Source organism: Xiphophorus couchianus, chromosome 21, assembly GCF_001444195.1.
Source record: "Xiphophorus couchianus chromosome 21, X_couchianus-1.0, whole genome shotgun sequence".
NCBI classification, from domain to species: Eukaryota; Metazoa; Chordata; class Actinopteri; order Cyprinodontiformes; family Poeciliidae; genus Xiphophorus; species Xiphophorus couchianus.
In genome coordinates, this window is record NC_040248.1 from 107,380 (window position 1) to 135,277 (window position 27,898).

The following is a 27,898-nucleotide window of genomic DNA, read 5'->3' on the forward strand; positions in this document are numbered from 1 at the left end:
CGAACCCTGATTCCCCGTTACCCGTGGTCACCATGGTAGGCACGTAGCGTACCATCGAAAGTTGATAGGGCAGACATTCGAATGAGACGTCGCCGCCACGGAGGGCCAGCGATCGGCCCCAGGTTATCTAGAGTCACCAAAGCGGGCCGGGGCGGGCCCCACCCACCCCCGTGAGAGAGAGGGAGAGCCGCACCCCGCATGGGTTTTGGGTCTGATAAATGCACGCATCCCCGGCGGCCCCCCCACCCCGAGGAGGAGAAGGGGGGGCCGGGTCAGCGCTCGTTTGCATGTATTAGCTCTAGAATTGCCACAGTTATCCAAGTAACGGTAGAGCGATCAAAGGAACCATAACTGATTTAATGAGCCATTCGCAGTTTCACTGTACCGGCCGTGTGTACTTAGACTTGCATGGCTTAATCTTTGAGACAAGCATATGCTACTGGCAGGATCAACCAGGTAGACCCCTATGCATTTTTCCCTGAATGGGAGGGCAGCGCTGGGCTGGCACACCTCCAGGTTGCCCTGGTGCCGCTGTGGAACCAGCGGGCTAGATCCGGGGGAGAGCCTGGAGAATATGCAGCTGCCAGCGAGCCCTACATCCGAGAACTTATAGGGCAACGGAGAGACGACAGGGTTTGAGAAATCACATGACCTCTGCGGGCACCACTGCTGCTTAGCCAGGTCAGGTCAGGTCAGGAGGCGCTGCTCTGGGCTCCGAGCGGAGGACGCAGCACCACCCCTGCCCCGGCCTGCAGTGGGCTGACAGTGTAGAACCGCTGGGGGAGACGGGGCGTCTCGGTCTCGCTACCGATAGGACGACCACGGGCTGGGACTGAGAGCGGGGCGGAGAGCCCCGAAACGCCCGTGCCCGGGCCTGGAGGCGAGCTTGCAAGGCTGGAGGAACCGTCCGTTGAAGCGCCGACACAGAGTGCCGGGGCCGACGGGGGCCCTCCATGGCAAGCCACGAGTGCTGTTCGGTCGGGTGTACGTGTGTGGTGGTGGTGGTGGTGGTGGTGGTGGATGTATGTATGTATGGAAAGGTCAAACCTGGAGCTCAGACCTCCAACGGGCACTTGGGACAACCGTGAAGCCGCCCACAGCGCACCGAATTCGGCCTGAGCCAGGTCCACCTTTGCCTGTGCTTGCTCGCTTCCACGGAGCTCAGAACCGACCCAGAGAACCGCCAGGCCCATCAGAAGGACCGAGGAGACTCACCGGAGCGGCCTGAGCCCGCAGCGTTACTGCCTCGAAGATCCAGAGAACCAGAGCGAAAATCTGGGAAAACGGCTTAAAATGCTGGAAAAAGCCCAAAAAGTGTCATAAATCGGCCTTATCTGAGCTTCAGAAGACCCCTAGAACCGCCCTGGATCAAAACACTTTGTCATTTTTCGCTCCAAGTCCTCTTTTCCAACTGCTCCCTATAATCCCGCCGGTGGGGTTTTTCTGTGTAAGGTCCCAAAATCCTATCTATCCGTCAAGCCATGGCGGGCAATGCTTTGGAGGTCCGCACGCCGGTTCTGTGCCTCTGGTAAGGCAGCTATAAGCCCGAGTCCCAGGACAGTGAGGTGCTGCGGACACGGCCGCCTGCTGCATGTGGGGTCTCTGGAAGTCCGAAAATTCAACTTCATCCCAGGAACACGGGACCGATACAGGCGTGTTCAGGGCATTATTCCGGGCTTATTGATCCTACTTTCGAACCCCCTGGTCCCCGGCAAAGTGCCTTTTTGACCGTTTTGACCAATTAGGGTTTTCGATTTTTAATTCCTTCTGCGGGCGTCCCCGAAGCCAAACAACCACACCAGAGGATTCTCCAGACTCTGGCCTTTCCGGCAATATATGGCTTTCCCGGGGGAAATGCATTTTTTAAAAAATTTATGGAAGTGGAAAATCAACGGATTTGCGGATTCTGCAACTAACCCTATTCTATACGCCATGGCTGGGATGCAGTTTCAGCCCTGGTGCTGGAATGTAACCCAGCCTGGTCTTCAGCCCAGAGGAGAAGGGCTGAAAGAATCTGGATCCACAGGCTGGATACACGGATCCCAAAGGGTCTGAATGAGAGGTAGGCTCCACCTGGTGGACTCCTGACAGGATGGCCCGTGCACATAAGGGGAAGGGGAAGAGGGTGAGGGGGAGAAGGAAGGAGGTTCAATTTTTTGGACCTCTGACCTTTGACCCTGAACCCAAACCCCAACCCCTAACCCTACCCCAACCCTAACCCTGCGTGGCTCCCCTGAACCTAGAGCCAGGAGGTTTTATCTGCTCCCAAAGATCCATAAGGAACCGGAAAAATGGAGCAAACCTCATGAAATCCCTCCCAGCAGACCTATTGTCTGAGACTGTGGCAGCGAGACCTACCACACAGCGGAGTTTATTGATCATTATTTATATCCTCTATCTATGCTACACAAAAGCTACATCAATGATACTTATGATTTTGTTGAAAAAATCAAATTAATTTCTCTACCTCAGGACTCTATTCTATTTACAATTGACATCAACAGTTTGTACAGCAATATTGATATAGATGAAAGAATAAATTGAATTAAAAACATATTTTTTGGGGCGTGCCGTGGTGGCGTAGTGGTTAGCGCGACCCATATTTGGAGGCCTTGAGTCCTCGACGTGGCCGTCGCGGGTTCGACTCCCGGACCCGGCGACATTTGCCGCATGTCTTCCCCCCTCTCCTTCCCCATTCCTGTCAGCCTACTTTCGTAAAAGGGACACTAGAGCCCACAAAAGACCCCCTGGAGGGGTAAAACAAAAAGAAACATATTTTTGAAATATTCCAATTCGAGGAGGCCATATCGAGAACTCATACAATTGTTAGAGATACATTTAAAAAGAAATGACTTTATATTCAATGGCCAATATTTCTTACAGATTAAGGGTACAGTCATGGGTAAAAAATTTGCACCGGCCTATGCCAACATTTTCATGGCCGAGTGGGAGACCGGTGCTCTTAGTACGTGCAGGAGGGCACCCCTGCACTACTATCGGTACCTGGATGACATCTGGGGGGTTTGGACTCATTCTGAAGCAGAATTTCAGGAATTCCTCCAGCACCTGAATACACATAACCCATCTATCACAGTAAAGTCCACTACCAGCGTTAAAGCGGTCGACTTTCTGGACACTACCACATATAAAGGACCAAATTTTGATACAACACACAAATTAGATATTAAAGTTTTCTTTAAACCCACAGACACACATGCTCTGCTATTTAAAACCAGTCACCATCCAAAGCACACTTATGCTGGCTTAATCAAATCACAACTCCTCAGATTTCATAGGATTTGCACACAGAAAACAGACTTTGAGGAGGCAACTAGAACTCTGTTTTCTGCTCTTCGTAAGAGAGGATATTCCAGGTCTTTCCTGAGAGCAGGCAGGAAAAACTTCCTTGAGTCCAGACCCCCCGATTCATCTCCGATGATCCCTCTGATCACTACATTCTCCTCCTCAGCAGGAAAATTAGTTTACAATATCAAATAGAATTTTACTAAATTCCAATCTGACACTTCTTTGCTTCAAAATTATAGAATAATTGCGGCCTACAAAAGGAATAAAAACCCAAGGCATTTCCTTGTCCATGCTGAGGTCAGAGCTCTGAAGACACCTGTTGGGAACCGGGGTTTTTGGTCTTCTTTTGTGGGGGTAAGGGGGGGTTCAGTTCACCTGCTGCTTCATCCTTCATCTACCAGATGGCGTCAGATCCTGCACTCCTGTGCCCGCTGTTCAGCGCACCTGTGTTTCATCATTCCATTATCCTGGAGCTTAAGAGGAGCAGACTGCCAGCACTTCAGCGCCCGAGTGTTTGCCAGTAATGGTACTCTGAGCCCCCCTGAGATAATGCTCTGTCTTTTCCTGAGAAGTGACTCTTAGTAATTTACTCCTGTTGCCTCCCTCTCTCAGGTGTTTCCTCGTGACACCGTGGATACTCCCTGTGAAGACCTTGTTCTGGCTTTCTGGATTTTCCCCCCTCATGACGCTGTGGATCGTCACCCACTGGTTGGCTGAGTCTCACCTTCACTTCTTCGGATTGATCATAAACTGTTCCAGGATTCCCCAGCTCCTCAGGACCGCTCCTCTGTCTTCCTCCACACCTGATCTTACCTGTCCGCCCTCCACCGCAGCCTCCACATATTCACCCGGATCATCTCAAAGACACACGCAAAGGAACCAAAACCCCGAACCCGCAGTCTCCCCTCTCCTTGACGGAAAGTGGATTACCTAACCTTAAGTAAGATCAGTGTAATTTATCTCGCAGTTCCCATTTCTGACTACCACAAACTCACCATTACCTTTTGCTGTTCTTTAGTGCGCAGACGACTCTGTGAGCGTGACCCAAGGATCAGATTCTCTCAACCAATCTGTTGATATAGTTTAAATAAACATTATTTAAGTGATTCCTGTTCTCCTGGTGTTCTGCATGTGGGTAAAGAAGCTGGAACCCAACATGACAAAACCAAAGATCAGGGTGGATTCTACAATCAGATGCAGTGGGTACATAGCAAGTTTAACACAATTTTCAAATCAGACCAATCTGGAAACTCCAAATAAAAAAATTGTGTTTATTTGATAGCCTGCCTAATTTGTAAGATCAATTATGTGGGTGAGACGGGGAACAGCCTCCTTACCCGCTTCACCCAGCACAGATGTAACATTCAAAAACAAAAACACACATGTACCCTTAGTGCAGCAATTCATACGCCATGGTTGGGATGCAGTTTCAGCCCTGGTGCTGAAATGCAACCCAGCCTGGTCTTCAGCCCAGAGGAGAAGGGCTGAAAGGATCTGGATCCACAGGCTGGAAACACAGATCCCCAGGGGTCTGAATGAGAGGTAGGCTTCACATGGGGGGCTCCTGGCAGGATGTGTCCGTGCACCGGGGGAGAAGGGGGAGTGGAGAAGTGGAGAACCCTGAACCCAACCCTTACACTCAATCCACCCACGACACGCTCCACCGCCAACTCCCAGCTGCAGTGCAAAAGAAAGAAAGTGGCCTGTGTATGCAGTGTCATGATATGTGGCAAAGGTGGTGAGGCAGAACGCAGCGGACCCAGGTTAAAATGATGAAGAATGATGATTTTAATTATAAGCATACAAATTTTTAAAGCTGAGCTGAATTCCTTCCAAAAAACTGAGTTTAAAAATTAAAAGGAGAGATTATCAGTTTAAAAACTGACTTTTAAAGCCAATTCCTAGTGAGCAGAGCAGCATCAAGGCAAAACTCCTTCATCCAACAGCAACTCTGAGACAAGTTTTTAAACCTGAGCTGATTCATTTCAAAAATGAAGTTCAAAAACAAATAAAAATGGAATAATATCTGGTTGAGGTAAGAGGCCACTGAGGTTAGGGTTAAGTCTCAGCTAGACGGGACGTTCCTAGCCAGACTTTGTCTAGACTGAAAAATGAATGGGAGTCTATGACTGTCAGAAAGTGTGGTGTAGAGGTGGTGAGGCAGACGCTGTAGACCAAGGAAGATGAATAATGGAGGTTTTTAATGCAGAATGAAGTCTAAACAGTCCAAAACTAGTCCAAAAATACAGGCAGCAAGACTGAGTGGAAGCCAGGGCTCAACGCCGATAGCAACTGATTAATGAATGGACACACGAAGGACTGAGCGCACATGAGACGAGGACCCGACAAAGACACAGACACATAGGTGACACTAAATACACAAGAGGGTAATCAGGGAATGAGAAACACCTGGGAGTAATCAAAGGGAGGACAGGACAACACGAAGACTCAGGGAAACAGAAAACTCTAAATAAATACACAGAAAAACACAGAACATGACAATGACAGTTATATGACCACCAAACATGGTGGACACCTGCAGAGGGCTGGAGGGAGAATACTTGCCAAGTTTGGTCAAATGAGCACTTATACTTCTTGTAGTTCACCAATTTTCCCTTCTGTGCACCACCCAGGTCCGTTTACCAGTTTCAGGACCCAACCAGAACCCCTCAGTGTTATTACCTTGAGAAATAATGAGATTTGGTTAAATATAAAACAGGCTTTAATGCTGAAAATGATCAGATGTTACAAGTCATACACATAGAACAGAAACAGAGTTACCTTTACCGTCCAGCGCTGGGCGTCACTTAGCTGACCTTAGGGATGACATGACACCAAGTGAAGCAAAGATTGTAGCATTAGTTTAGCTATCATTCTTCTCCTCATTCTGTACCCTCCATAAAGGTAGTTATTCAGTTTGTTTGTTTATGTAAGACTGTGGCCAGTCTTATGTGATATGGTTATGTAAGCAGCAGCAGTGTGTGTGTGAGCAGATAAAAATGACATAGACAAAAGACATAGAATCCATAACATATTTTCTGAGATATTTTGAGTGATCAATTTTTCAAATGAATGGTAATCAATCATAGAAAGGCAATGGAATAAGCCACGGCCATCAAACTGGGTGGGTATGTGGGGCCCCTTCGATAGACTTTCACTTACAGTTTTTGAGATACTTCAAGTGAGCAATTTGCATTTGGTTATGATGCACTATACAGAAAGTAGAAAGAGCCAGCATAAGTTACAAACTTTGGTAGAGTCTGGTTAATCAGACAGATTGTATATTCAGTAAGGGACATTTATCTTAATGTGATAATTGATGAAAACTGGCATTTATAGTTAAATAAATGCAGGGGCGTGCTGTGGTGGCGCAGGGGGTTAGCACGCCCCACGTTTGGAGGCCTTAGGCCTCAACGCGGACGTCGCGGGTTCGGCTCCCGGTCCCGACGACCTTTGCTGCATGTCCTCCCCCCTCTCCTGACCCTCCTTCCTGTCTGCCTACTGTTGAAAAAATACGAGCCACTAGCGCCGCAAAAACTCTTCAGAGAAAAAAAATGGAAAAAAAATAAATAAATAAATGCCCCCGCTGCTTTTCATTACTGATTTATATTCTTTCAAAGAGTAAACAAAGACAATAGAAGAATGATTTATTTAAAAATGCTAATATTTATTATCTAGAACAGAGGCAGCACCTACCATCTAGTTGCATGGAGGTCCATCTGCATCAAGGATAAAAACAATACACTTAGGGCCTGAACATAAAAGATCCCAAATAAAGAGCATTAACTTGCTTTTGCAAAGGAAATTGCATATGCATATGTTGCAGGTGATCTACAAAGATTGTGTGCATAATTGATTATAGGTGCAAAAGTGGTGTAGACCATCCTATTTAAATGAAGATTCTGCATATGTTAACGGAGAGTGGCATTATGGACAGTGTAGGAGAACGGAGTGGCCATAAAAGTAATATGAAGTTAAAAACCATGGAGTTATAAGAATAACAACACCACAGGCTTATTAATAATAATAATAATAATAATAATAATGCACTTCATTGAAATAAGTAACAACACAACAGTGAAAACATTTAAAAATCCATCATAATTAAAGCTGTAGACATCTGTATTTATTTACCTAAGTCAACTCAATCAATTCTATTCAACAGTTTGCACACAGTGGAATTGATGCAGAATGAGGTAATCCTGCAGCTCAAATTTAGCATTTCTGGATGACATTTATCTATATTTCACACTAAATATATAAATTTAAGTATTTTTATATAAAGGAGGTGTTAAATAGATAGGACAATTAATCTAGGGACATAAATTAAAATACAAGATTACTTATTTTATAATCATCAATAAATCAAAATACTAAATTACTTATGTCCCCCAGGTTTTATGATACGTTTTCTGCATTTTCTGAAAGATCTCACCAATTTATGCTAGTTTTCACAACAATATCAGAGTGGAGGCTTAGTCTAAGAGTCAAACTCAGTGTACAATGTGGGAGCACAGTCTTCAAGAAATATCATTTCCCCAAGTCTGTCTCTTGCAACACTGACCACAGACATGTCAGTTGCACCTCCCTTTCAAACATGCTAAATATAGACACTAGAACAAATCCCCAATCTGCTTTTGTTTCAATAAATCACTTTGTGGGAGGTAACTCAATAGATTTTTCAAAACCTCTGCCCAATCGTTTGCACATTATGATGCTCTGAATATGTTCTGCACACTCATGAAGGCATGCATGCTAAATAGTAATTTTGCTGACACAATCTTAGTTGTACCTGTAAATCAGGTATGTGTGCTAACAAGTTTGGATCTATTAAAAATTAAGGCCCCAAGTTAGTTTTAAAACAGAAAATATAAAGGTAATTTTGGAAATATCTAGCTAATTTGTCTCTTACTAAATATCAGCAATGCAGTAGATACTTCAAGGTCCAGGAAGTACTGTGCTGTGCATTTTAGACTTGTGTGGTACCAGTGAATTCTGCAGCAGTGTAAAAAGGCATGCCTTCTTTTTTTTAGTGCAAAATGTAATGAAGAAAACTTCATGTAAACGTAATCTTGGTAGATTTTCCATAAACTGTTCTTGAATTTATAAAGATGATCTGACTAGAACACCAGTATGAGAAACAATGGAACTGAGTATTTGGTGCTTACAAACACAAGGTCTAGATACATTTTCCAATACAGCCACAAAGATCAGTGAAATGGGTCAGTTGTGCCGTGGTCTGATGCATGGTGTAAAATTTTTCAGGTGTTGCCGTGTCGTGGCAACATGGTCTTGCTTATCTTTGTACGGGTGTTTGGTGATACTACATTTCTTCAATTGAAAAATAAAGGAAGTTGTTCAATATTTCATTTTAAGTTTTCACAATGAAAAAGTGATATAATTACTTACATATGTGGCAATGGAGGTTCTGAAATCTGTGAAGGCGTAACGTTAAGAGCAAAATCAGCCAGAACCCAAAACGCAGCCAAAACAAGAGGACGATTCACCAAAAGTTTTATTACAAAAATAATGATGTAGAAGGGTGTGGTCACACTGGTGGGTCAGGATTCGGAGATAAACAGGGTTCAGGAGTCCAGCCGGGGGAGGGTTGGGTGAGTGGACAATGGGAGGTCAGGGGAGGGGGGGGCTCAGGGGACAAACAGAAGACAGGGACAAAATCCACCAACCAGAGGCTGAGTCGTGAAACAGTCCAGGGTCATGCACGAGAGGGTCTCAGGCAGTGAAAATCCAGTAACCGGAAGGCAGGAGGCAGGGTCAGAAACAGGACTTCCACCAGCAGAAGGATTAGGAAAAGATCTGTGGTCAAAAAACAGGCAGGATCAGAAAACCAGAAAACTCTTTGGAACATGAGACAAGGCTTGAAAGCTGTGAGAGTGGCAACAGACGATCTCGCACTGAGCTGGTGACGAGCAGCTGTTTAAATAGGGAGCAGCACAGAGCAGGTGAGGGTAATGAGTAATCAGCACAGTCAAGGTAGAGCTGAAGGGCTGAAATCATGACAGAAGGTTGGGGACCCAGAGAACCCCATCTCGGCCCATGCACTCTGAAGGTGCTGCTGTAGATTGTTGACTTTTTGTTGGTTTTCATTGTAGAAAACAGGGTCAGTGGATGGCTGCAGCTTCTTCCGAAAGCCCTATTTGTCTTGTGCTCCTTGACCTGTAGTGCCAAAGGAGAAGGTATGTTGCCTGCCATTTAGGATCATCTGTGAATGTTCCTAAATGGCAGGCACTCAGGTAGAGCTAACAAGTGTTTAATTATAAGTGCAATATCATTACACTTACGTTTATGACGAATCCCTTGTCGCCACACTTGGCATCCATCCGTGACTTGTCTGCTTCTGATATCGTCATATTTGTCAAAACACCAGTTCTGTGCCCATAGATGCTTGCAAGGTACACACTGAAGTAACCATAGAATATGCACAGGTTCAATGGTGTGGGTTTTTTCTCAAGTTTGTCTACAAAAACATAAATTAAAATGATGAAGCAGATAGCAGAAAACACAATACACAACCTGGAGAGATTCACAATGCAAAGAGCTTGAGATAAGAAATGACATATGGGTCCATCTGTGAATAGTCCTACATGGCAGGCACTTAATACCTGCCGTTTAGGAGCAGGAACACATGCTGCTTTATGGCAGGCATTAAGTGTCTGCCATGTAGGAGCATGTGTGCCTGCTCCTACATGGCAGGCACTCAGGTAAGTAATTGAATATAGCAAAGAATTTTATATAAGTCTTACCAAGAAGTTTAGGGATCCTGTCGCGCGCAATCCTCTGACAGGCATGGAGGTCATTCATGGGAATTGCCTTGTTTACTTTCCCCTTTTTGACATTTATTTGTCGGAGGACGACACGCTTTCCCAGTTTGGATACATCAGAGGAGATGGCTCTCAGGATGGCTACCATGGACTTTTTGAGACACGCGATGTGGATGGAGGCATGTCCCGAAAGTAACCCAGGAACTCAGACACGTTCACAAGATAAAGTTTTAGTGTGGTGACAGCCTTCCCTTCATTGAAGAGCTGTTATGGCCACCTGCTCAGAAAAAATGTTATAACTTCAACATGAACACATACATTAATGCATTAAAGAGATACTTACTGGTGAACTCTGCTGACGTTTTGAAGGAATGTCCAACAGACCAAAATCGTCCTCCCCTAACCAGGGCTGGAACCAAAGGGAATTGCACACAAGCAGATCTTCACCTGCTTATTACAGCTTCCCATGCCCCAGTGCCACCCAAGAGGATGAGCAAAAGCAGCCATAGCAAGATGTCACCACTCAGCCATCTTCCCAGGAAAGGAGCTATGATTTATTTATTTTAAAAAATGAGCTAAAAAACATATAAAAATGGAATAAAATCTGGTTGAGGTAAGTGGCAACTGAGGTTAGGGACATTCATTGACAGACTTTGACTAGGCCGAAAAATGAATGGGAGTCTATTGCGTCTATATGAAGGGAGTGGCCCAGGGCCACCAAACTGCTGATTTTCTACATGTTTTCAAGCTCATTCTAGTTCAATTACAGCTTGTGGAGCTCATGCTGATCTACGGTTTGCTAGAGTGTGCAGCAAAAACAGCCGAATGAGAATGGTTATCCCTAACCCAACATACTCTGACTATGTTCGATCGGGAATGTAGAACCAGTCCAGACACTTTGACTTAGAGCAGCGTTTCCCAATTCCGGTCCTCAGGCCTCCCTGCTCTGCATGTTTTAGATGTGCCTCTATTCCAGAGCAGCTGATTCAAATGATTGCATGACCATCAAGTGCTGCAGAAACCTGCTGATGACCCATAGATTCAATCCAGGTGTGTAGCAGAAGGGAAACACCTAAAACATGCAGGGCAGGGAGGCCTGAGGACCGGAATTGGGAAACGCTGACTTAGAGGATCCATTCCTCTGAGGCCAGCAGGTAGGACATGTGGGTTGTTGACAGATGTGAGACCATCACAGTTGAAATCAGTTTCTACAACTTTCTATTAAGTAGTTGGTGGTTCAGAGGCAATCTTTTAATTTTCTAATTCTTAGATACTGCAAGTACTACAAACATGGAGGTTTGTCCAGCATATCTGGTGCTCCCCAGGCCCACTGTAGACACCAGGCAGTGATTACCTGGAGGCCTGAAACTGGTTTCATTTGAAAGATCTTTCTTATGAAAAGGGTCGTTTGTAGGCTTTAGTTCATCAGGTTCTACCATACATCAAAATTAAATGTCAGATTTGGGGTTTTAAAGCTTGAAATTATGTTTTTAAGTTTTGCTGCTGTACAGTAAATTAGATTTTCAATCTGTTTTTATCTTGCTGATTAAATAAGTTAGTCAATTTACATATGTAGTTGCAAATATTAACAGTTTGCTCCTTCTTTTTTAACATAACAGTTGACCATGTCTGAAGATCTGCAGAGATGAAGATGAATGACCTGAGCAGCTTTACAACAGTTCATATGCAACAATTCAGTGACAAAACACCAAGTTTCTCTAAGATGTAAAATATTTATTTTCTGTAAGTGATTCTAAATCAGATTCACCATATTTTCCAGAAACATCACTTTGTTTACATCCATTAATAAAAAAACAGAGACAAGGCTTCATGTCGTCTATCTGTACACAGCAGGGCCTGAATAAACCTCGTATTTACACGGCAGCAGACGCCTGCAGCCTAAACTCTGGGTGAAGTAACAGAAGCCTGTCTACACACAGGAGTGGGGGGGTGCTCTAATCTTTGTGTCTGACTTTTTACTTATGGTACAGATATTTACACACTGGACCTCAAATGCACCATAGTTTTAGAAAATAGCTTAATTCATTAATAAATACAAAAAGAAAAAAAATATCTTATTTTACAGGAAACTGATGAGAAGGAGGAAGAGGGGAGGACCAAGCGGTGGAATCAGGTAGGTTTGTGTGTTTGTCATTTTATGTTTTAGTGCAAGTTAAAGGACGACACATTCGCTTATTTCAGTGGCGTTTACACTCACATTTACAACCAATTTACAGCGAGGACCAGCCTCTTAGTAAGCTCCGCCCCGTCAGCACAGACTCCACCCACAACAGATTATAAATGTGTCCCATTTGTAAATTAAGTATAAACTTTATTTCCTCTGATCTAATCAATCAGTTTTATTATGGTGTCATGCTAGCTCTGCCCACAGACCAGTGATGATGTCATGTTAACTCCGCCCACAGGGCGCCAGAGGCCTCCATGCTCTCAGTTCATCCATTTGCGGCAGTTCACGGCTCCACAGTGACACGGGATCTTGTGCTGGTCATCCTCCAGGTCAAACTTGTAGTCGTAGCATAGCTGAAGGGAGCGGAGAAAATATGATGAGCCAATCACATTCAGGCTGCCTGATAATGGACAGATTGTTATATGGACCCTACCTCCTCTCCTCTCTGAATGCGTCTGCAGGAGCTGATGATGATCTTGTTCTCTTTCTCCACCATGACCACCTCAGTGATGCAGTTGGGAGCACAGGAGTGGTTGATGTACCTGTCGGTCACACAAAGACCCGCCCCATTCCCAGGTGAGCACAGAGCAGGCGCTGCCAGCAGCTTCAGATCTCTGTCTCTTACCTCGCCGGTCCTCCGGTGATGGTTGCGTCGATCACATAGTCGTTGTCGATCCGAAACATGTACACGCCTCGGTTCTGCAAACACCAGAACAGCTGATTTACATGAGCTACAAGACCGCTGATTAGACGTGCCCTGGTCAGAATTGACCAATCAGATCAGGGCGGCCAGGGTCAGGTGTGTCAGGTGAATCACCTGGGCCTCGTACAGCCTCTCCTTGCGGTTGGCGACCTCGCTCCTGATTATTGTCCCAATGTACTCGATGACCATCGTGCACTTCTCAATGTCTCTGGCGGCGTACAGCCCCAGTCCCTGTAAACACATGCAGAGTTAGCAGCCGGCCCTTGGGGGGGGGTGCCGTCGCCTCCTCTCAAAGCAGGCTCACCTGGATACCAGAGCGAGCCAGGTACACGTTGCTCTTCCACTCCGCCTTCATGCGGCGGTACTGGGCCGACTTGGAGTGGCGGCCCTGATGGGCAGCAGCCACCGACTCGCCAGGAGACAAAGACAGAACGCCGGGAACGAGGCCGACGATGGAGCCCACTGAGCCCTGGCACCTGGGGGCCACACTGGTCAGCAGGTAAGGTCTGGGAAAGAGAAGGCAGGTAAGACAGGTATGGATTCCTCAAGGTTTTTGACCAAACATCGGTTTCTGGTTGCTCCAGACTGGTTCTGAACCTTTGGACCTTCTCTGGTCACATATTAATTCTGGATGTTCTCACCATGTCAGAAATCTTCCAGCAACTATGATGAAAGCCAGACATCACTAATAGTTTAGTAATTGATATATTATTAAACTAATCAGTGCAGCTTTTTCAGCCTCACTATGTTCAAATCCAGGAATCAGGAACCCTGGTTCTGGTTCTCCTGGTTCTGTCCAGAAACAGAAATCAAACACCACAAGACATGGAACTATTTAACAAGCCCAACCCCCGCCCAAAGTTTGCTGGCTCCACCTGGAAGTAATCAGGAACAGGAAGTGATGTCAACACAAAGTGTCGGCCCCAATGTCCTTAACTTTGGGAGGTCGGCAATGAAGCTGATCTCATCCAATCTTATCTACCTCAGCAAAGTTACTCTGCTGCTCTGCAGTGAGAGGTTAGACTGTTAGCCCCGCCCACTGGGTCAATAGTCGCCCTGCTCTTGCCAACTCAGACACTTTCTTGCTATTTTTAACAACATTTTAGACAAAAAAAAAGTGTTGCTCAAAATTTCAATTGGCCAATTAATTTTTTTAAAGATCAGTGATCGCAAATCGACCAGAAAACTGGGATCGGTGCAGCTCTACTCGTTACCTCTTGGCCTGGCAGGCCTTGGGTTCAGAGCGAGCCGAGCCGGACGGGTTGAAGGCCAGAGGCCATTCCATGAGGGGGTTCCTGCCGTAGCGAAAAGTGTAGCGCTCACACGCCTCGACCCCCGGCAACTGGAGGGAGAGAGAGACGTGGTTAGGCTTAGGGTGTGTGTGTCACTGTCGGGTGTCTCTGTCTCTGTGCGTCTTTCAGTTGGACCTACAGACTCGATGATCCGGGTCACGGCAGATGTCTTCAGGCCGAACAGTTCCTCTCCTTTCAGGTAAACAGGAAACAGCTTCAGAGTCCCACTGCAGCTCCTCATCCGGGCCACCGCCTCCAGAACCTGGGCCCACGCCGCTGCACACAGTCAGGTCGAAGCGGGTCAGAGAAAGACAGAGTCTACTCACCTGTTCCTGGTTACCGTGGCGACTACCTGTAGGCGTGGCCCCCGTCAGGACGACATCGTCGTGACCTTTCTCCACCACCTTGACCTTGAACAGCGGCCGGGCTTCGTGCTCCTCGATGTAGCACAGGTACTTGCAGCGTCTGTGGATGGAACTGTTCGTTAGTCCCGATCCAGAACCTCCAGAACCTTATGGACTCCACTGAACCAGAACCAGCAGAACTATGACTGCTCTTTATTTCTGGCCTGGTGTTGTCACTCTGACAGAATCATGTTTTCTGCTGTGACTATGAATAAAACAGAAAATCGGCCATTTAAAATCAACCAATGTTCCTGTGGCAACCGTTTGGTTTGTAGATCTTTCACATTACTTTATGAAATAATTTAAAATCTTAGCTTTTATATATTCATGTCTTCTTTCTTAAAGTTTCTCTAAGACATTTAAAGCTGCAGTAACTTTAATTAATCTTTTTCCATATTTTATCACAGTCACCACTTTAATATGAGACTGAATAGAGCTACTACACTTCATCTGCACTGATCAAAAAAATCAGTGAGGAGGCAAGTCTAACCCTCACCTGTTGCTGTAGCGCATGCTCCAGTAGAAGCGGTTGGCATGGTAACCGACCGGGAAGATGGCGGCCTCGTTGTGGAAGGCATCCATCTGCTGTGGGAGGAGCCTGCCAACGGCGCGGAACAGCAGGCTGCCGACACGGAAGGTGTGCTGCCGCTCGCCCCGCTGCACGACAGCGGCGATCTGCCGCGCCTCGTCCCGTTGCACGAAGACTCGCCGAAATACGGCAAAGCAACGCAGCTCCGAGTCATACGGGTCGGAGCCGGGAGTGGGGTCGGAGGGCAGGCCGGGCGTGGAGAACGGGGAGGAGCTGGATGACCTATCCCCGCTCACAGGAAGGGTCCTGGGCTTATGGAGGTAGCACAGCATGGTCTTATCCTGTCAGATACGGAACAGCGTTACTGAGCATGCTCAAACTGCTCAGGTGATTAGGGCTAGCTGAGATTGGGTACCTTGAAGAAGGTGCAGTGGGCCTGCAGGGCGCAGGTGAAGTGATAGGTGTTGGTGCACCGGAGCCGGTTGCAGCCGGTTGTGGCGCCGCAGCGGCTGCAGTGGGCGCAGCGGAGCGCCAGGCCCCGCCGCAGCGCCAGCTCTACATTGATGAGCGCGCCCGCCTGCGTCTCGTACACCTCGCTGGACCACAGAGCGCAGTTCAGGTGCACCTGCAGAACATATGTAGGTTAAGTACGTCGCTACGGTTTTATGAATCCCTACAGACCGCCAGAGGGTGGAGCTGAAAGCAATGAATGTTCCATTTGCGCTTGCGCCGTTCGAGCAATAATATCAACAGAGTCACACCTGTGACATAAATGACGATTAATCAGCAGCTGTACAGCCTGACGTCATCCGAGGCTCTGTTCCTACAGAATCTTCTTGGAGAAAACAAGGATTCTGAGTGACAGAGAATCTCTGTTGATCCTTCAGGATTCATTGATCCATAGTTACATATGTAGCTTTGTTCTATTTCAACCCTGCTGACTGCCAGAGTGCAGTGCTGAAAGCACTGAAGGACTCATACCGTCAATGTCGTAAGGAATCCTGAGCACATACCTCAATGAGAAGGCCCAGATGACCCTTGCAGAATAACCTGATCCAGAGGACGATGCCTTGCTGTCTAATTTGCCGTGACTGAATGCTCCATTCAAGCACTTCCAAGGCAGCCAAACTGAACAACTCCCCTGGCACCACAGGAACACTACGGAGGGCCCTAAGGCATATCTTGAGTGAAGATCAACCCATCACAGCCCCAAGGAGGGCGACACATCGATACTCCAGCCAAAAGGGAATCAGGCATCCAACGACCATGAAATGATCCAAGATCCACAACGATGATGTCATGCAAAATGAATCGCATGCGAAAACAGGAACAGAACCGGATGACGTCGATTACACAGCTTTAGATTGATCATCCAATATGTCACAGGTGTTACTCTGTTGATATTATTGCTTGAATGGCGCACGAGCAAAGGGAACATTCAGTGCTTTTGGGTCTACGGCTGGAGAACTCACCCAGAGGTCCAGGTCCAGGTTGAGGAGTCGGGCAGGGCCGTCCGTCAGACCGTCCCCCTGCTGATGGCAGAAGCAGCACCTACGCTGGTCTCTAGGCAGCAGGTCGGGACGCAGGCATGCTCCAAACTCCTTCAGAAGCTCATCCACTTCTTCCTCTGTTGGAATGGCACCCGCCTTGTTAGCAACACGGGAACCCCTAAGATGGAGACAAAGGGAATAACAAGGATGAGGGACCCGGACAGGTCCAACAGGAACAGAATCAGAGCATTTCCTGCAGTCACCAACATGGCCGACACCTGTGGTGCTGTGGTGATGCAGGGGCAAAGCACAACCACATATTGAGGCCTTAGTACTCGTGACGGTGGTCGCAGGTTCGATTCTCGGCCTGGCGACATTTGCCGCATGTCGTCCCACTCTCTCATTACCCTGTTTCCTGTTGAACTACTTTCAAATAAAGGCCACTAGAGCGAACAAAACCTTTAAAAAAATTAAATACATGGCCGACACCTTGAACACTTACCTGTTGAGAGTAATGCTGAAGCTCCAGCGTCTCCACCGAGAAATCTTCATCTTCTTCAAGTCTTGAGGACACAGAGAGTCATCACCTGACACGGTCCGTGGACGGGGCTTTAGCTTGACCGTCACCTGTCAAACAGAGAGAGGTATCCATGAGCCACCTGGTGGCAAGGAACCTGAAGGCTTAAACTGGTTAAACTGGGGATCAGTCTCACCTTGAGGCTGTCGGGGTGGGGCCTAGTCTCCATGGTAATAGCAGAGGCAGGTGGAAAGGCAAGTGGTGGTGAGGAGGAGGAAGGAGAGCAGGAGGAAGAGTCGGTGCGTGGGAGAGAATGGACAGCAATGGAGGACATGTTGTTGGCGTACTGGTGCTGTGTTCTGCTGAGAGGAGGAGTTGAACCAGAACCATCCAGAAGCACTGGCACCGCAGGCTGAGGACACAGAGAGACCAGTGCATGATGGGAAACGTAGAGCGTAAAAAGGTTGGTTAGCAGAAAGCTAACAGACTGGGTTACCTTGGGTCTTGCAGAGCGGTTCTGCTGCTCTGACTCGAATAGAGCAGAGCAGGTTGGACTGCAAAACACCAAACTGGGTCCGTCTCTGGACTCACCGTCCTGCAAGACACACTTCCTGTCACTTCCTGTCTCACTCTGCCACTCCATCGAGCCCCCTCCGCCCAGGCTCACCTGTCTGTAGTGAACTCCGTTTACCAGAAGCCTTTTGCAGCGGCTGCAGCAGCGTGGCGAGTTTCTGGCTGCAGGTGGCGCTCTCTGCAATCTGGATGCTGCTGAACCCTGAGAACACATGGAGAGGTCAGCAAGCAACGCGACCCTTGGATCCGGTCGGCTAAAACCACCAAGGAACACGGACCTGCGACATCGGCACACGCACTCCTGCCAGCAGGGCCAGGTTGCTCCGCTCTAGTGTCGGCGCTCGGCTCAGCTGGTAGTTGATGGGGCCGGGTACCCTGAGGAGCGCCGCCACCGCCGCCATCACATCCGGGACGTTCTGCGAATGGACTCAGGTTAAACGGAACCGCTCTGGTCAAACTGGCCACTCACTGCTGGACACTGACCTGAGAGGCGGCCGGGTTCAGAGTGATCGCTATGGTAACAAGGTCTGTGCTGGAACAGGTGGATTGCACTTGGAGCTGTGGTTCTGTCTTCACTTCCTGTTTCACTGAAAAGCCTGAAAACAGATGGAAGAGCTAGTCAACAGGTGTGGAACACAATAACTCAGGTAAGTAGCTTCAGATAGCTGACCTTTGCCCCAGGTGCAGGGAATGATGGGTAATGTAGGTGACGGGCAGGGCGAGGGCTGCTCCAGCTTGATGAAAGACAGGTCAGGGTACCTGCTGACCTCCATGTCCACCATACTCTCTGGAGACGAGGACGGGACAAACCCCTCCGGACTGTGGCACTCCAACGACTCCTGGACCCTGGAAAACCCATGAAGAAGAAAACCACTCAGTGCATGAGCATGTTGTACAAGTAGAACTCCGAGGGGGCGGGGCTTACCTGAGCTCCTCCTGGTTGTTGTGGGGCGGCGTTGGCAGGGATGCAGGGACATCTACGGTCTTGGAGGAGTGGTTTAGATTGAGAAGCTCATCCTCTTTGTGCTTCAGAGTTGGCAAGTCTGTCAGTGAGGGGAGAACAAGGAGCCGTCAGCAGAGGTAAAGACTTTTGCATCCCAACACAGAACCTGAAGCTCACCTTCCTGCTCGCTCAGTTCCTTCCTGGTCAGCTCCTCCATTGTGGCAAAGCCGTTCACCATCTTCTGTCTGCTTACAGGTGGAGGTGTTGGGGGCAGAGATGCCGGAGGTGTGGGGGGGTTACTGAGGTTGTTCTGAAGGAGACGCAGCACATGAGTGGAGAGCAGGTGCGGTGTGGTGTCAGTGTGGGGCGCCGCAGCGTACCTTGTAGACGAGTTGGGAGTAGAAGTCTGAGACGCCATCCAAAGAGGCATTCCCAAAGGAGCCTCTCAGCAGGGAGTCTCTGCCTATAGAAGAGCTGCCGTATGGGGGGAAGAGGCTCAGGTCTACACCCAGGATGGGCTCCATGAGTGGCAGCACTGACAGCTGAGGAGAGGACCGGTAGAAGGTCAGCAGGTAGACGGCATTAATCGAGACAGGAGCATCAGAAAGGAGGCGGGGCTCTACCTGACTCAGCTGGGTCATCAGTGAGTTAGAGGAGGAGCTCTTCTCTTCATCATCCTCCTTTCTCCTCCTTTTGGACTTGGATGGAGCTCTGTCTTTGTCAGGTAGACTCAGTCTCTTGGTGCGCTTAATTTTCTTTGGACCGTCCCCCAGTGGCACCTGGAGAATGCAAAAAACCTCAGCACCACACAACATTCAGAGGACTTGTTATACCTGACCTGCCACTGATTACTTACCATGTTACCATGGAAACCTGGCTCATCTTCTTCCTCAGATCGCACGCCGTCATTGGACAGCTGGCGGTGTGCAGCCGGCCTGGAGGGAGTTGTCATCGTTATGGGCGACGTTTTGTCCCTCAGAAGGTGTCGGAGCAGCTCCTTCCCTCCATCTCCCCCGTGAGAGGCGGGGGAGGAGAAGCATTCTTCCACAGCCTCCTCTACCTTCACAGGAATCCCCCGGCAGGGCCGCGCCTCCATCAGCTCTTCCTGCAGGCATAAATGATTTATCAAGTCCAAGGACTCCACTTTTCTCTACAAGCAACCAGAAGGACTGCAGTTACTGACCTTGACTTCCAGGCTGCCCCCAGACACAGGGCCTCTGTGGCCCTCCACCACGCTGCCTCTCTGCTGTCTTTCTATGTCAGGTGAAGAAGCCAGGCCAGAGAAGACAGTGTCCGGTTGGTGGGTGGGTGTAGAGCAGGACTTGTCTGAGACAGCCGGAGTGGGTGGAGCTGTGATGTCAGAGTGTGGCGACAGAGGAGTTCTGGCTCCTTCCTCAGCTCTGTTCAATCTCCTGTTCTTTGGTTTGTCATCAGGGATGATATCAGCGAGGGAGGCAAGGCCTCCAGAAGAGGAGTGGGGGTGTGGGGTCAATGGTGAAGACGAGGAGGAGTCGTGTCCCAACAGGTGAGGACTGATCCCCGCTGGACGCAGCAGTCCCGACATCCTGGGCCTGAACTGGAGGCTGCCTCGCTCTGCGGCAACATCAGGATGGAGAGCTGCGGTGGGGGCGGCCCTGAGGGGCAGGGAACCTCCTGGGAAGCCCTGGTGCAGGTCGGCGCCCCCGGTACGCCCCTGGACCTGATGCCTGGAGGCCAAGGAGGAAGGAAGGAAGCCCAGTCCAGGTTCAGCACTGCAGAACGCTCCCTGGGACAGATGGTCCTCGCTGCTGACCAGTCCAGCTCCTCCACCAGGAACCGGTCCGCGTTTCCCAGGAGCACCGGCTGCTCCGGACCCGCAGAGGTCCTGCTGGTCCAGACTCCACTTCAGAGCGCGCTGACGCTCCACCTGAGAAGAAACCAACACAGAAGACAGGAAGTGACAACTAAACAATACAAAGACAACTTTTGAATTGCTGCTTCTGCTTCTCCAGTTCTGGTCGGTTTATGAGACATATGTAGAATATATTCGCACACTTATAATAATCATAATCACAGTTCCAAACACTTCAACTGTCAAAAGAAAGGGGTGAATGGGCTTTACCACACCTAGAGGACTATTACAGAGCAGCGCAGATCAGAGTGTTAGTTGGTTGGTGTGACCCAACATGTGACGCTAAATGGAAAGAGATAGACCTGTCTTACAGTGATATACCTCTACAATCCTGGCTCAGAGATCATTGTCTTATTAAAAAACATACAGATTCTGACCTAATACCCTTATGGATAAAAGTACCATTGGACATATGGCATAAAATATTAAAGCAAGTAAAGACTGAAAGAAATGCTCGAATTCTAAGATGGCCAGTTTATGATAGAGATTTTCTCCCTGCAAGAATGGATAAGAGATTTACACAGTGGTCACAAAAAGGCATAACAAGTTATTGGAAGATTACAAAGAATAGTGAATTAAAAAGTTTTAAACAACTTCAAGATAACTATAACCTGGAAAAATTTGACTTTTTTAGATACCTTCAGTTAAGACACTACTACAATAAAAGTATAAAATATTTGGAGGAGGATGAGGCAGGTATACTTAAAATCCTATTAGATTCGAGCAACAGAAGATCTCCCAAAAAAACAATATCCAAACTATACTCCTGTTTACAAATGGAGAGGAAATGTAATACAACATATATTAAGGTTAAATAGGGAAAAGAGGCCAAAATAACAATAACTGACCATGTTTGGTTAAATATATGTAACTCTGTGATTCACATGTCAAGTTCTGGCCTGTGGAAGGAATTTTCCTGGAAATGCCTGGTGCGTTTTTTTGTTACACCGAACATTAAAAGTAAATATTGTAACGATACTGAAAAGGCAAAATGTTGGAGGAATTGTGGGAATGTATCTGCGGGACATTTTCATGTCCTCTGGGAATGTATTAGATCGCACGCTATTGGTCAGAAGTGATGAAAGAAATCAATACTAAAATGGACTTAAATTTACGCTGTGACTTTACTGTGGTTTTCCTGGGTAATTTACCCAGGAACTGGAGAAATCTGATAGATATCTCCTGTTAATATTATTAGCGGGTGCAAAGAAAGCTGTAACTCGAAGGTGGCTTGATGTGGAACCACCGTCATGTTTGGACATCAAGGACATAATAGAGGAAATCCACGCAATGGAGAGACTGACCTTTTCATTAAGACTTGCCACTTATAAATACAAGAAATACTAGAAGAAATGGATCACTCGTTGTAGCTTGACACCAACCGTATAATTAATGTAACTACCTATTTTCTTTTTGTTGATTATCACTCAACTGCTTCTGTCAAACTAGGTGCTCTGTAATTTTTTGTTAGAGGGTGGTCTAACCGTTCAATGTATGTATGTGTATCTATAAAACTGCTAAAATAACAAAAATAAAGTTTAAAAAAAAATCATAATCACAGTTCGAAATGAATTTAAATATGAAACATTGAAATGTACTTTATTTTGAAAACCCAACACCTTCTACTGCATGTCAGGCGGCGGAGCCGGCTGCTTCGCACTGCGCTGCTTTCAGGACTGGAGCACAACGAGGCCCATCTGACTTAGAGGCAACGGCTAAAGACCAGTTAGAGGCTCAGATGGACGCATTTCAGTTCAATGACGCTAATGCTAACGCATGCTCCATTTAAACTACAGTAACATAGACTACGGTTTGGCCTTGTAACTCTTTGGACTCGTTTTGAAGTGAACTATAGAGCTTCATGTCCAGGGATTCTCCAGTTAGCCTCATTTCTGGTTGCACTTTCAGATGAGTTTATTCAAATATTTTCAGAAGACAAAGGGACTTATTTGCAGCATGACCTCCACCCACTGGCGCCACTTCCACACCATGCTGTTACCTCCTGCATCAGTTGAACCCTCTGTCGCTCCTGCTGCTCTCTCAAGCGCTCCCTCCTTTCACGCTCCAGGAAACCTTCGCTGAACGGGTTGTTGTCATCAAATTTCACCTGCAGAAGGAAATGGCAGAAGGTAGTGCCACAAAGCTCCAAACACATCCTTTGAAACGTTCGATAGAATCTACAACTAAAAAATATTTCCCAGCAGGATTTGCTCTGGCTCGTACCTGAGGTGTGGCTCCGTCCCCTGGCGCTCCATTGGCGCCCCCTAGGGAGCCCTGGGGGTTAGTTAAGCCTGGCGTTGGGGCGGTCAGGACTGGCTTCATGGGCAGAGTCGTCTGGATGAGAGGGGGGGCCCGAGGACAGTTAGGCAGGTTGGGAGGCATGTGGGCTGGAAGCTGTGGAAGCACCCTCTGACCCATGGGTGGACCAGACCCTGGAGTCCAGCCTGAGGGGACGTTTGGACGGTGACCTGGAGCAGCACCGCCCAGGCGGGGCGAAGGGGGGACCAGGACTTGCCCCAAGGGCATCTGGGGGGGCATCTGTAGCATCCTCTGAGGTTGTTTGGTCCTATAGTCTTCAATCAGTTCAGTGTGGTCCTTCTGCTGCTTCCGGATCTGAACAAGAAGTTACACACCGAGTCACACTGAGTCTAAGCAAGTCACCCATAGAGTCTGTGGTCCAGGTGAGTCAAGTTACCTGCTCCAGCTGTTTCTGGACTGCCCCCTGCTGTTCACTGATGTACTGCAGCTGGGCTGCATCCTCTTCAGCGAAGGCTCGGCCCGCCCTCTTGGCCGTTCTCTGCTTCGCTGACAGAGCCTTCTTGGCCTTGCGGTGAGCTGCAATCTGGTCCTCTAGGAGGCGCTGTTGCATCTGCAGGAGCTGCTGCGTCTCACCTAGCCACTCCTCGTATTGCTGCCTCTGAGACTCATCTGAAAAAAAAGGTTTGGAGAATGAACAGCTGACTCTGCTAATCAGTGTTAAATCGTGTGATTGGGCCTGGAGGGCCAATGTCCAAAACACCTGAATCATTTGACTGAATTAGCTCCTCAGTGCAGTCAGGTTCTCCAGTCCTGCTAATGACTTCCTTACTGATTCAGCTGTGTGGCATCAGAGATGCATCTAAAGGTGCCAGGACAGGAATGGAGTTCGACATGTGCAATAAGTGATTCATTTAAGAGGCTTTAAAACACACACTAAACATGAGACCCAGGTTTAGGTGCATTAGTAGCACCTGGAACACATCCAGGATGGTTGGGACACGTATCCCATTTGCAACACATTACTGCTGATCTGGTTGTGTCACCATGATAGGAGACTTGAAACATTTTATGATGATGGTTTGTGATGATGGTCAGCATGTGAAGCATCTCAGGTCTCCTGAACCCTTTAATCTCACACATGATTTCTCCATGAAGAGCAGAATCCGTCTCAGCAACATAGCGGCCTGAGACGAAACAAGCCAAAATAAAGAACCCAACACTGCCGGGTCAAAGTTTTTGTTAATGCAGACTCTTGTGACTATCCAACTAAAATCTGTTAAAAATACAGAATAAAAACTGATAAGACTTGAAGTCAGAAGCTGTTTACGGAAATACCAGTTCATCTCCAACATCCCAACCAATGAGGAACATGTAAGAAGAGACTGGTTCTCTCTCAACTTGGCTTCATCTAAATGTGATATAAAGATGATGTGAACTCTGGGTCCACCCTCTGGTAGGAAGAGGAACTTCATGGGATGGATTTTCTTAAATTGTATAACAAGAGACAGGCAAAAGTTTTTATATTTTTGGAGCAAAATCAGATTCTTATCTATGAATGTAAACATGAGCAGAAGGATTAATGAGCAATTAATCAGGATTAGCAAGTCAGCTGTGGGTTAATTGATCTTCAGCTCTAGAGAGGACTTGGGTCCTGACCTGAACTGGAGTCAGAACCAGTGGAACCACTGGACAAATGAGGGAAATGTTCTGGACTGAATATCTATCCATCTGAAGGTTGATGTTCTCTATAGATCGTTTAGGAACAAATATCAGCTGTACAGTAATAAAATAGGAAGTTCCTCATGAATCTCTCTAAACGGGTTCTAGAGACTGGGGAACTATTTCAAACTGGGAATTCAGAGCCCTAATCAGGTTCTTATAATTGATTTAAATAAATGTGTCTCTGCCAGGTTGTGTATGTGAGTCCCCAGGGGTTGTTGTGGGAGAGGAAAATGTAGAAACGTCTCATAGTGACTGATAAACAGATTAGGGTTAAAGGCTCCATGCAACAGATCCTGGAGGGGAAATGCCAAGGAGGCCTCTTGATTCACTCCTTTGGGGTGAAGAAGCAGCAGCATTATGTCCCAGGAAGGGAGCAGCAATGCTACTGCTGAGAAGAGCCAACAAAACATGTCTGCTCTGACCGCCGCTTTGTTTTTGGAATATAACAGCAGGGTGTCGCCCAGGAAGTACTGGGTAAAACAGGTGTAAAACACTGGGTTACAAAAAAGTATTTTTTGGAAGTTGTCTGTTTTTTCAACAGATTTAAGACTATTATGCATCACTGAATCCAAAAATGAATTTTTTTTCTCAATCAGGTCAGATTTTTTTCCCCAAATTGATTTACAGAAATCCAATCTTCTGACTAAATTCATTACATTTTTGAGACATTATCCATTCATGTATGTTAATGTTTCTCATCCAAAAAAGGATTTATATAAATTGTCTAATAAACACTGATTAGGGTTAGTACATGTAAACTGAACATTGTGTTCTCCATCTCTGTTATGTCCTGGTGGAATCTGTCCTCCTGCTCATCACACATTGGTACCAGATTCTCAGGAAACTGATCCATGTGTGAGAACAAGTCATACATTTTGATGCTCACGTTGCATCAGGTCACAGTTCAGAAAGTTGACCTGATTGAGCAAGACCAATGTGATTTTTTATTTCAACATATCAAAATTACCCTAAAACAGTTGAAAAACCCCAGACAATTTTTGGCTGTTGACCTGTGCAATCTGAGGATCCAGGCTGGATAAGAGGTAAGTGGTTGTGGCTGGAAATGTGTGAGGTCCATGACTACATGGAGATGAACCAGACTGTGACAGTACGGTTCCAATATGGCCTGGTAGTTAGTACACATGTCCAGAACCAAAAATTGTCCTTGAGTCAGATTAGCGTCCTGCTATCATGGTCCACATGAGCACTGCAGTTCTCCAGGAACAGCAGGATCTCCAAAACTCTGGCCCATCCTCTCTATAGATCTACCATATAGAAAAACCCATAGAAAATAATGATCAGATCAACTGATTTGTGTCCTGATTCTCACTGATGAAGCCGGGTCCAAAGCTGGGAGGGTTGCGGTGCACTAGTTGAGGGGTTAACTTCCCGTCCTGACAGAAAGAAACATTTGTTTAGAGGGCAAACTGCTTGGATGAAACTGCTTGGACCTGCTGAGTCATTGCCCACAATCTGCGTACCTGTTCTGGTAGGTGAGGAGTGGGAGGAGTTAACTCGGGACCTGGGGCTCCTGGACTCTGTTGGAACCTGTGATTTCAGAGAACACAATCAGAACCATGGTTCACAAAACCCAAACCCTGGAAAGTTCAGATGAGACCATTCAATACCTGTTGATGACCATTGGGTTCAGGCCCAAGGGTCCCTGACTCATCACCCTGTTAATACCTTTCAGAGCCTGCATCTTAGCCTTCATGATTGGATCAGAGATGGACTCAAAATCTGTAAAACATAGAACCAGAATGAGTTATGAAGACTCAGAGCCTAAAGACACAACTCCTGAGGATCCCAAGATGGCTCAGAATGGCTCTCTGGTCAGATTCTGCTTCTCATTCTGGTTGGATATCAGTAGGTGTAGGAGACCTCAGAGATCTCTGATTTTCTGTCCTGTCACAGCTTTATGGTTTAAAAGGGTTTTGATCTTACCCATGTCGGAGATTCCAGACTCTGAGTCAGACTTATGTTGGATCAGAGCCTGCATCTGTTTCTGCTGCTGCTGCTCCTGCCGCTCCTGGTCCAGAAGCTCCTGGAGGAGGAGTGGCTGCTCCTCCAGCAGGAGAGGCCTGGACTTGTTCTGGTTCTGAAGGGAGACCTGGTTCTCAGGAAAGCTGACCGAGCTCATGCTCTGAGTTTCAGTGCCTGGATGAGGAGGATGGTTCTGGGGGTTTAAAAGAAGTCGAGGCTGAGTTGATGGAGATTGAGGCAGGGTGGGGGCACCCTGAGGAGCAGGACCGGAAGGAATCGGTTGGGGGATTGGTGCGGATCCAAATGGTCTCTGGTGGAAGACGGATGATTCCCCTGAGGACAGAGGAGATACACATCAGACATATGCTGCAAAAGCTGAAGAGGTAGGGGTGGTCACTGGGTTTACCTGGAGTTATTAGCGGATGGACAGAGGACAAAGCCTGGGCTGGGACTGGACAGGAAACCAAAGCAGAGTCCTCCAGCTTCTCCTGCGGAAAGTTGAAAGTAAAAATCATTTATCAGCTCTGTGATTGGTTCAGCATGATAAAGCAATCAATGACCTACCTTGATTAGAAGGGCAGAGTGAGCTCCTTGAGGCCTGTCTGAAGAGTGACCTTCAGTCTTCTGAGATTCCTTCAATTCCTGTTTTGGCTGTCCCAGAAAGTGGGCAGGGCTTTCCATTTTCCTGGCGGGTCGGCTCCCCTCCCGGTCCTCTACCGGCTCCCCAAGGTCCAGCTCCTCGTTGAACATGTCTTTTTTGTCCTCCAAATTTAGCTCTGGGTCAGCATAGGCAATAAGGTCGAACTTCCCTGTCAGCAGGAAGTCATCCAGGTGCAGATCGTTCGAACCCAGGTCCAGGTCTTTACCTGCAGCAGAACCAACCAATGTGAATATTAACTCTAGACTGGTTCTGGGGAACTTATGGCAGCCTGTGGTCTTCCTACCATCTTCTGGGTCCAGATTCAAATTGAGGTCCACCAGGTCCTTGACCTCTACGTCCTCCAGATCCTTTACAGCAGAGTCCTCTCCCTCTAAGTGCGCCTCAATACCCTCAGATCCTGGGAGAGCAGAACCCAGGTGCTGCTGCCCCAGCCCTGCCTCCCCCATCTTGACTGGACCCGGACGTGGTGCAGTGGACTCTCTGGTGGGCGTGGCTTCCTGTAGCTCTGAAGGCGTCGGTGGGGGAAAGGGCAGCTTCAGACGGTTCTCTGGGGGGCGGTGTCGGAGCTCAATGTAGGGCATGACGCCATGCTGCTGAGGAGGAGGAGGCCGCTGGACGATGAGTTGGGGAACACCTGTGGAGGCAAACGTGGGGA

General features: G+C 47.5%; 2 protein-coding genes and 1 long non-coding RNA gene across 14 annotated transcripts in view; 1 reads left to right on the forward strand and 2 right to left on the reverse strand.

Annotated features, from left to right (window-relative positions):
• Positions 1-639, forward strand: part of LOC114137187 (adenosine deaminase 2-A-like) — an 11,278-nt gene extending 10,639 nt beyond the window's left edge. The window contains exon 6 of the mRNA XM_028005805.1: positions 447-639. Within this exon, the coding sequence (XP_027861606.1) occupies positions 447-639 (193 nt within the window). The remainder of the gene's footprint in view (positions 1-446) is intronic.
• Positions 640-7,339: 6,700 nt separating this feature from the next.
• LOC114136769 (uncharacterized) lies at positions 7,340-10,991 on the reverse strand. The gene is made up of 3 exons (XR_003593871.1): positions 10,071-10,991; positions 9,609-9,784; positions 7,340-9,483 (listed from the first exon to the last, which is right to left on the reverse strand). It is a non-coding gene; the product is annotated as an uncharacterized LOC114136769 (long non-coding RNA).
• Positions 10,992-11,801: 810 nt separating this feature from the next.
• The window catches only part of LOC114136765 (histone-lysine N-methyltransferase 2C-like), a 43,363-nt gene continuing 27,266 nt past the window's right edge, over positions 11,802-27,898 (reverse strand). For all 12 annotated transcript variants that reach the window (XM_028005026.1, XM_028005024.1, XM_028005025.1 and 9 more), the window contains 34 exons: positions 27,527-27,877; positions 27,147-27,448; positions 26,989-27,070; positions 26,544-26,915; positions 26,228-26,339; positions 26,081-26,147; positions 25,930-25,993; positions 23,314-23,546; positions 22,842-23,231; positions 22,618-22,725; positions 19,911-20,633; positions 19,584-19,832; positions 19,351-19,506; positions 19,108-19,269; positions 18,905-19,037; positions 18,710-18,827; positions 18,455-18,630; positions 18,268-18,380; positions 18,063-18,200; positions 17,879-17,986; positions 17,708-17,806; positions 17,408-17,623; positions 17,197-17,321; positions 16,677-16,872; positions 15,620-15,829; positions 15,172-15,545; positions 14,624-14,736; positions 14,411-14,547; positions 14,194-14,321; positions 13,284-13,485; positions 13,094-13,210; positions 12,902-12,975; positions 12,710-12,818; positions 11,802-12,629 (listed from right to left, as the gene is read on the reverse strand). In XM_028005026.1, coding sequence (XP_027860827.1) covers positions 12,537-12,629; positions 12,710-12,818; positions 12,902-12,975; positions 13,094-13,210; positions 13,284-13,485; positions 14,194-14,321; positions 14,411-14,547; positions 14,624-14,736; positions 15,172-15,545; positions 15,620-15,829; positions 16,677-16,872; positions 17,197-17,321; positions 17,408-17,623; positions 17,708-17,806; positions 17,879-17,986; positions 18,063-18,200; positions 18,268-18,380; positions 18,455-18,630; positions 18,710-18,827; positions 18,905-19,037; positions 19,108-19,269; positions 19,351-19,506; positions 19,584-19,832; positions 19,911-20,633; positions 22,618-22,725; positions 22,842-23,231; positions 23,314-23,546; positions 25,930-25,993; positions 26,081-26,147; positions 26,228-26,339; positions 26,544-26,915; positions 26,989-27,070; positions 27,147-27,448; positions 27,527-27,877 — 6,350 coding nt within the window. In that variant the 3' untranslated portion in view covers positions 11,802-12,536. The remainder of the gene's footprint in view (positions 12,630-12,709; positions 12,819-12,901; positions 12,976-13,093; positions 13,211-13,283; positions 13,486-14,193; positions 14,322-14,410; positions 14,548-14,623; positions 14,737-15,171; positions 15,546-15,619; positions 15,830-16,676; positions 16,873-17,196; positions 17,322-17,407; positions 17,624-17,707; positions 17,807-17,878; positions 17,987-18,062; positions 18,201-18,267; positions 18,381-18,454; positions 18,631-18,709; positions 18,828-18,904; positions 19,038-19,107; positions 19,270-19,350; positions 19,507-19,583; positions 19,833-19,910; positions 20,634-22,617; positions 22,726-22,841; positions 23,232-23,313; positions 23,547-25,929; positions 25,994-26,080; positions 26,148-26,227; positions 26,340-26,543; positions 26,916-26,988; positions 27,071-27,146; positions 27,449-27,526; positions 27,878-27,898) is intronic.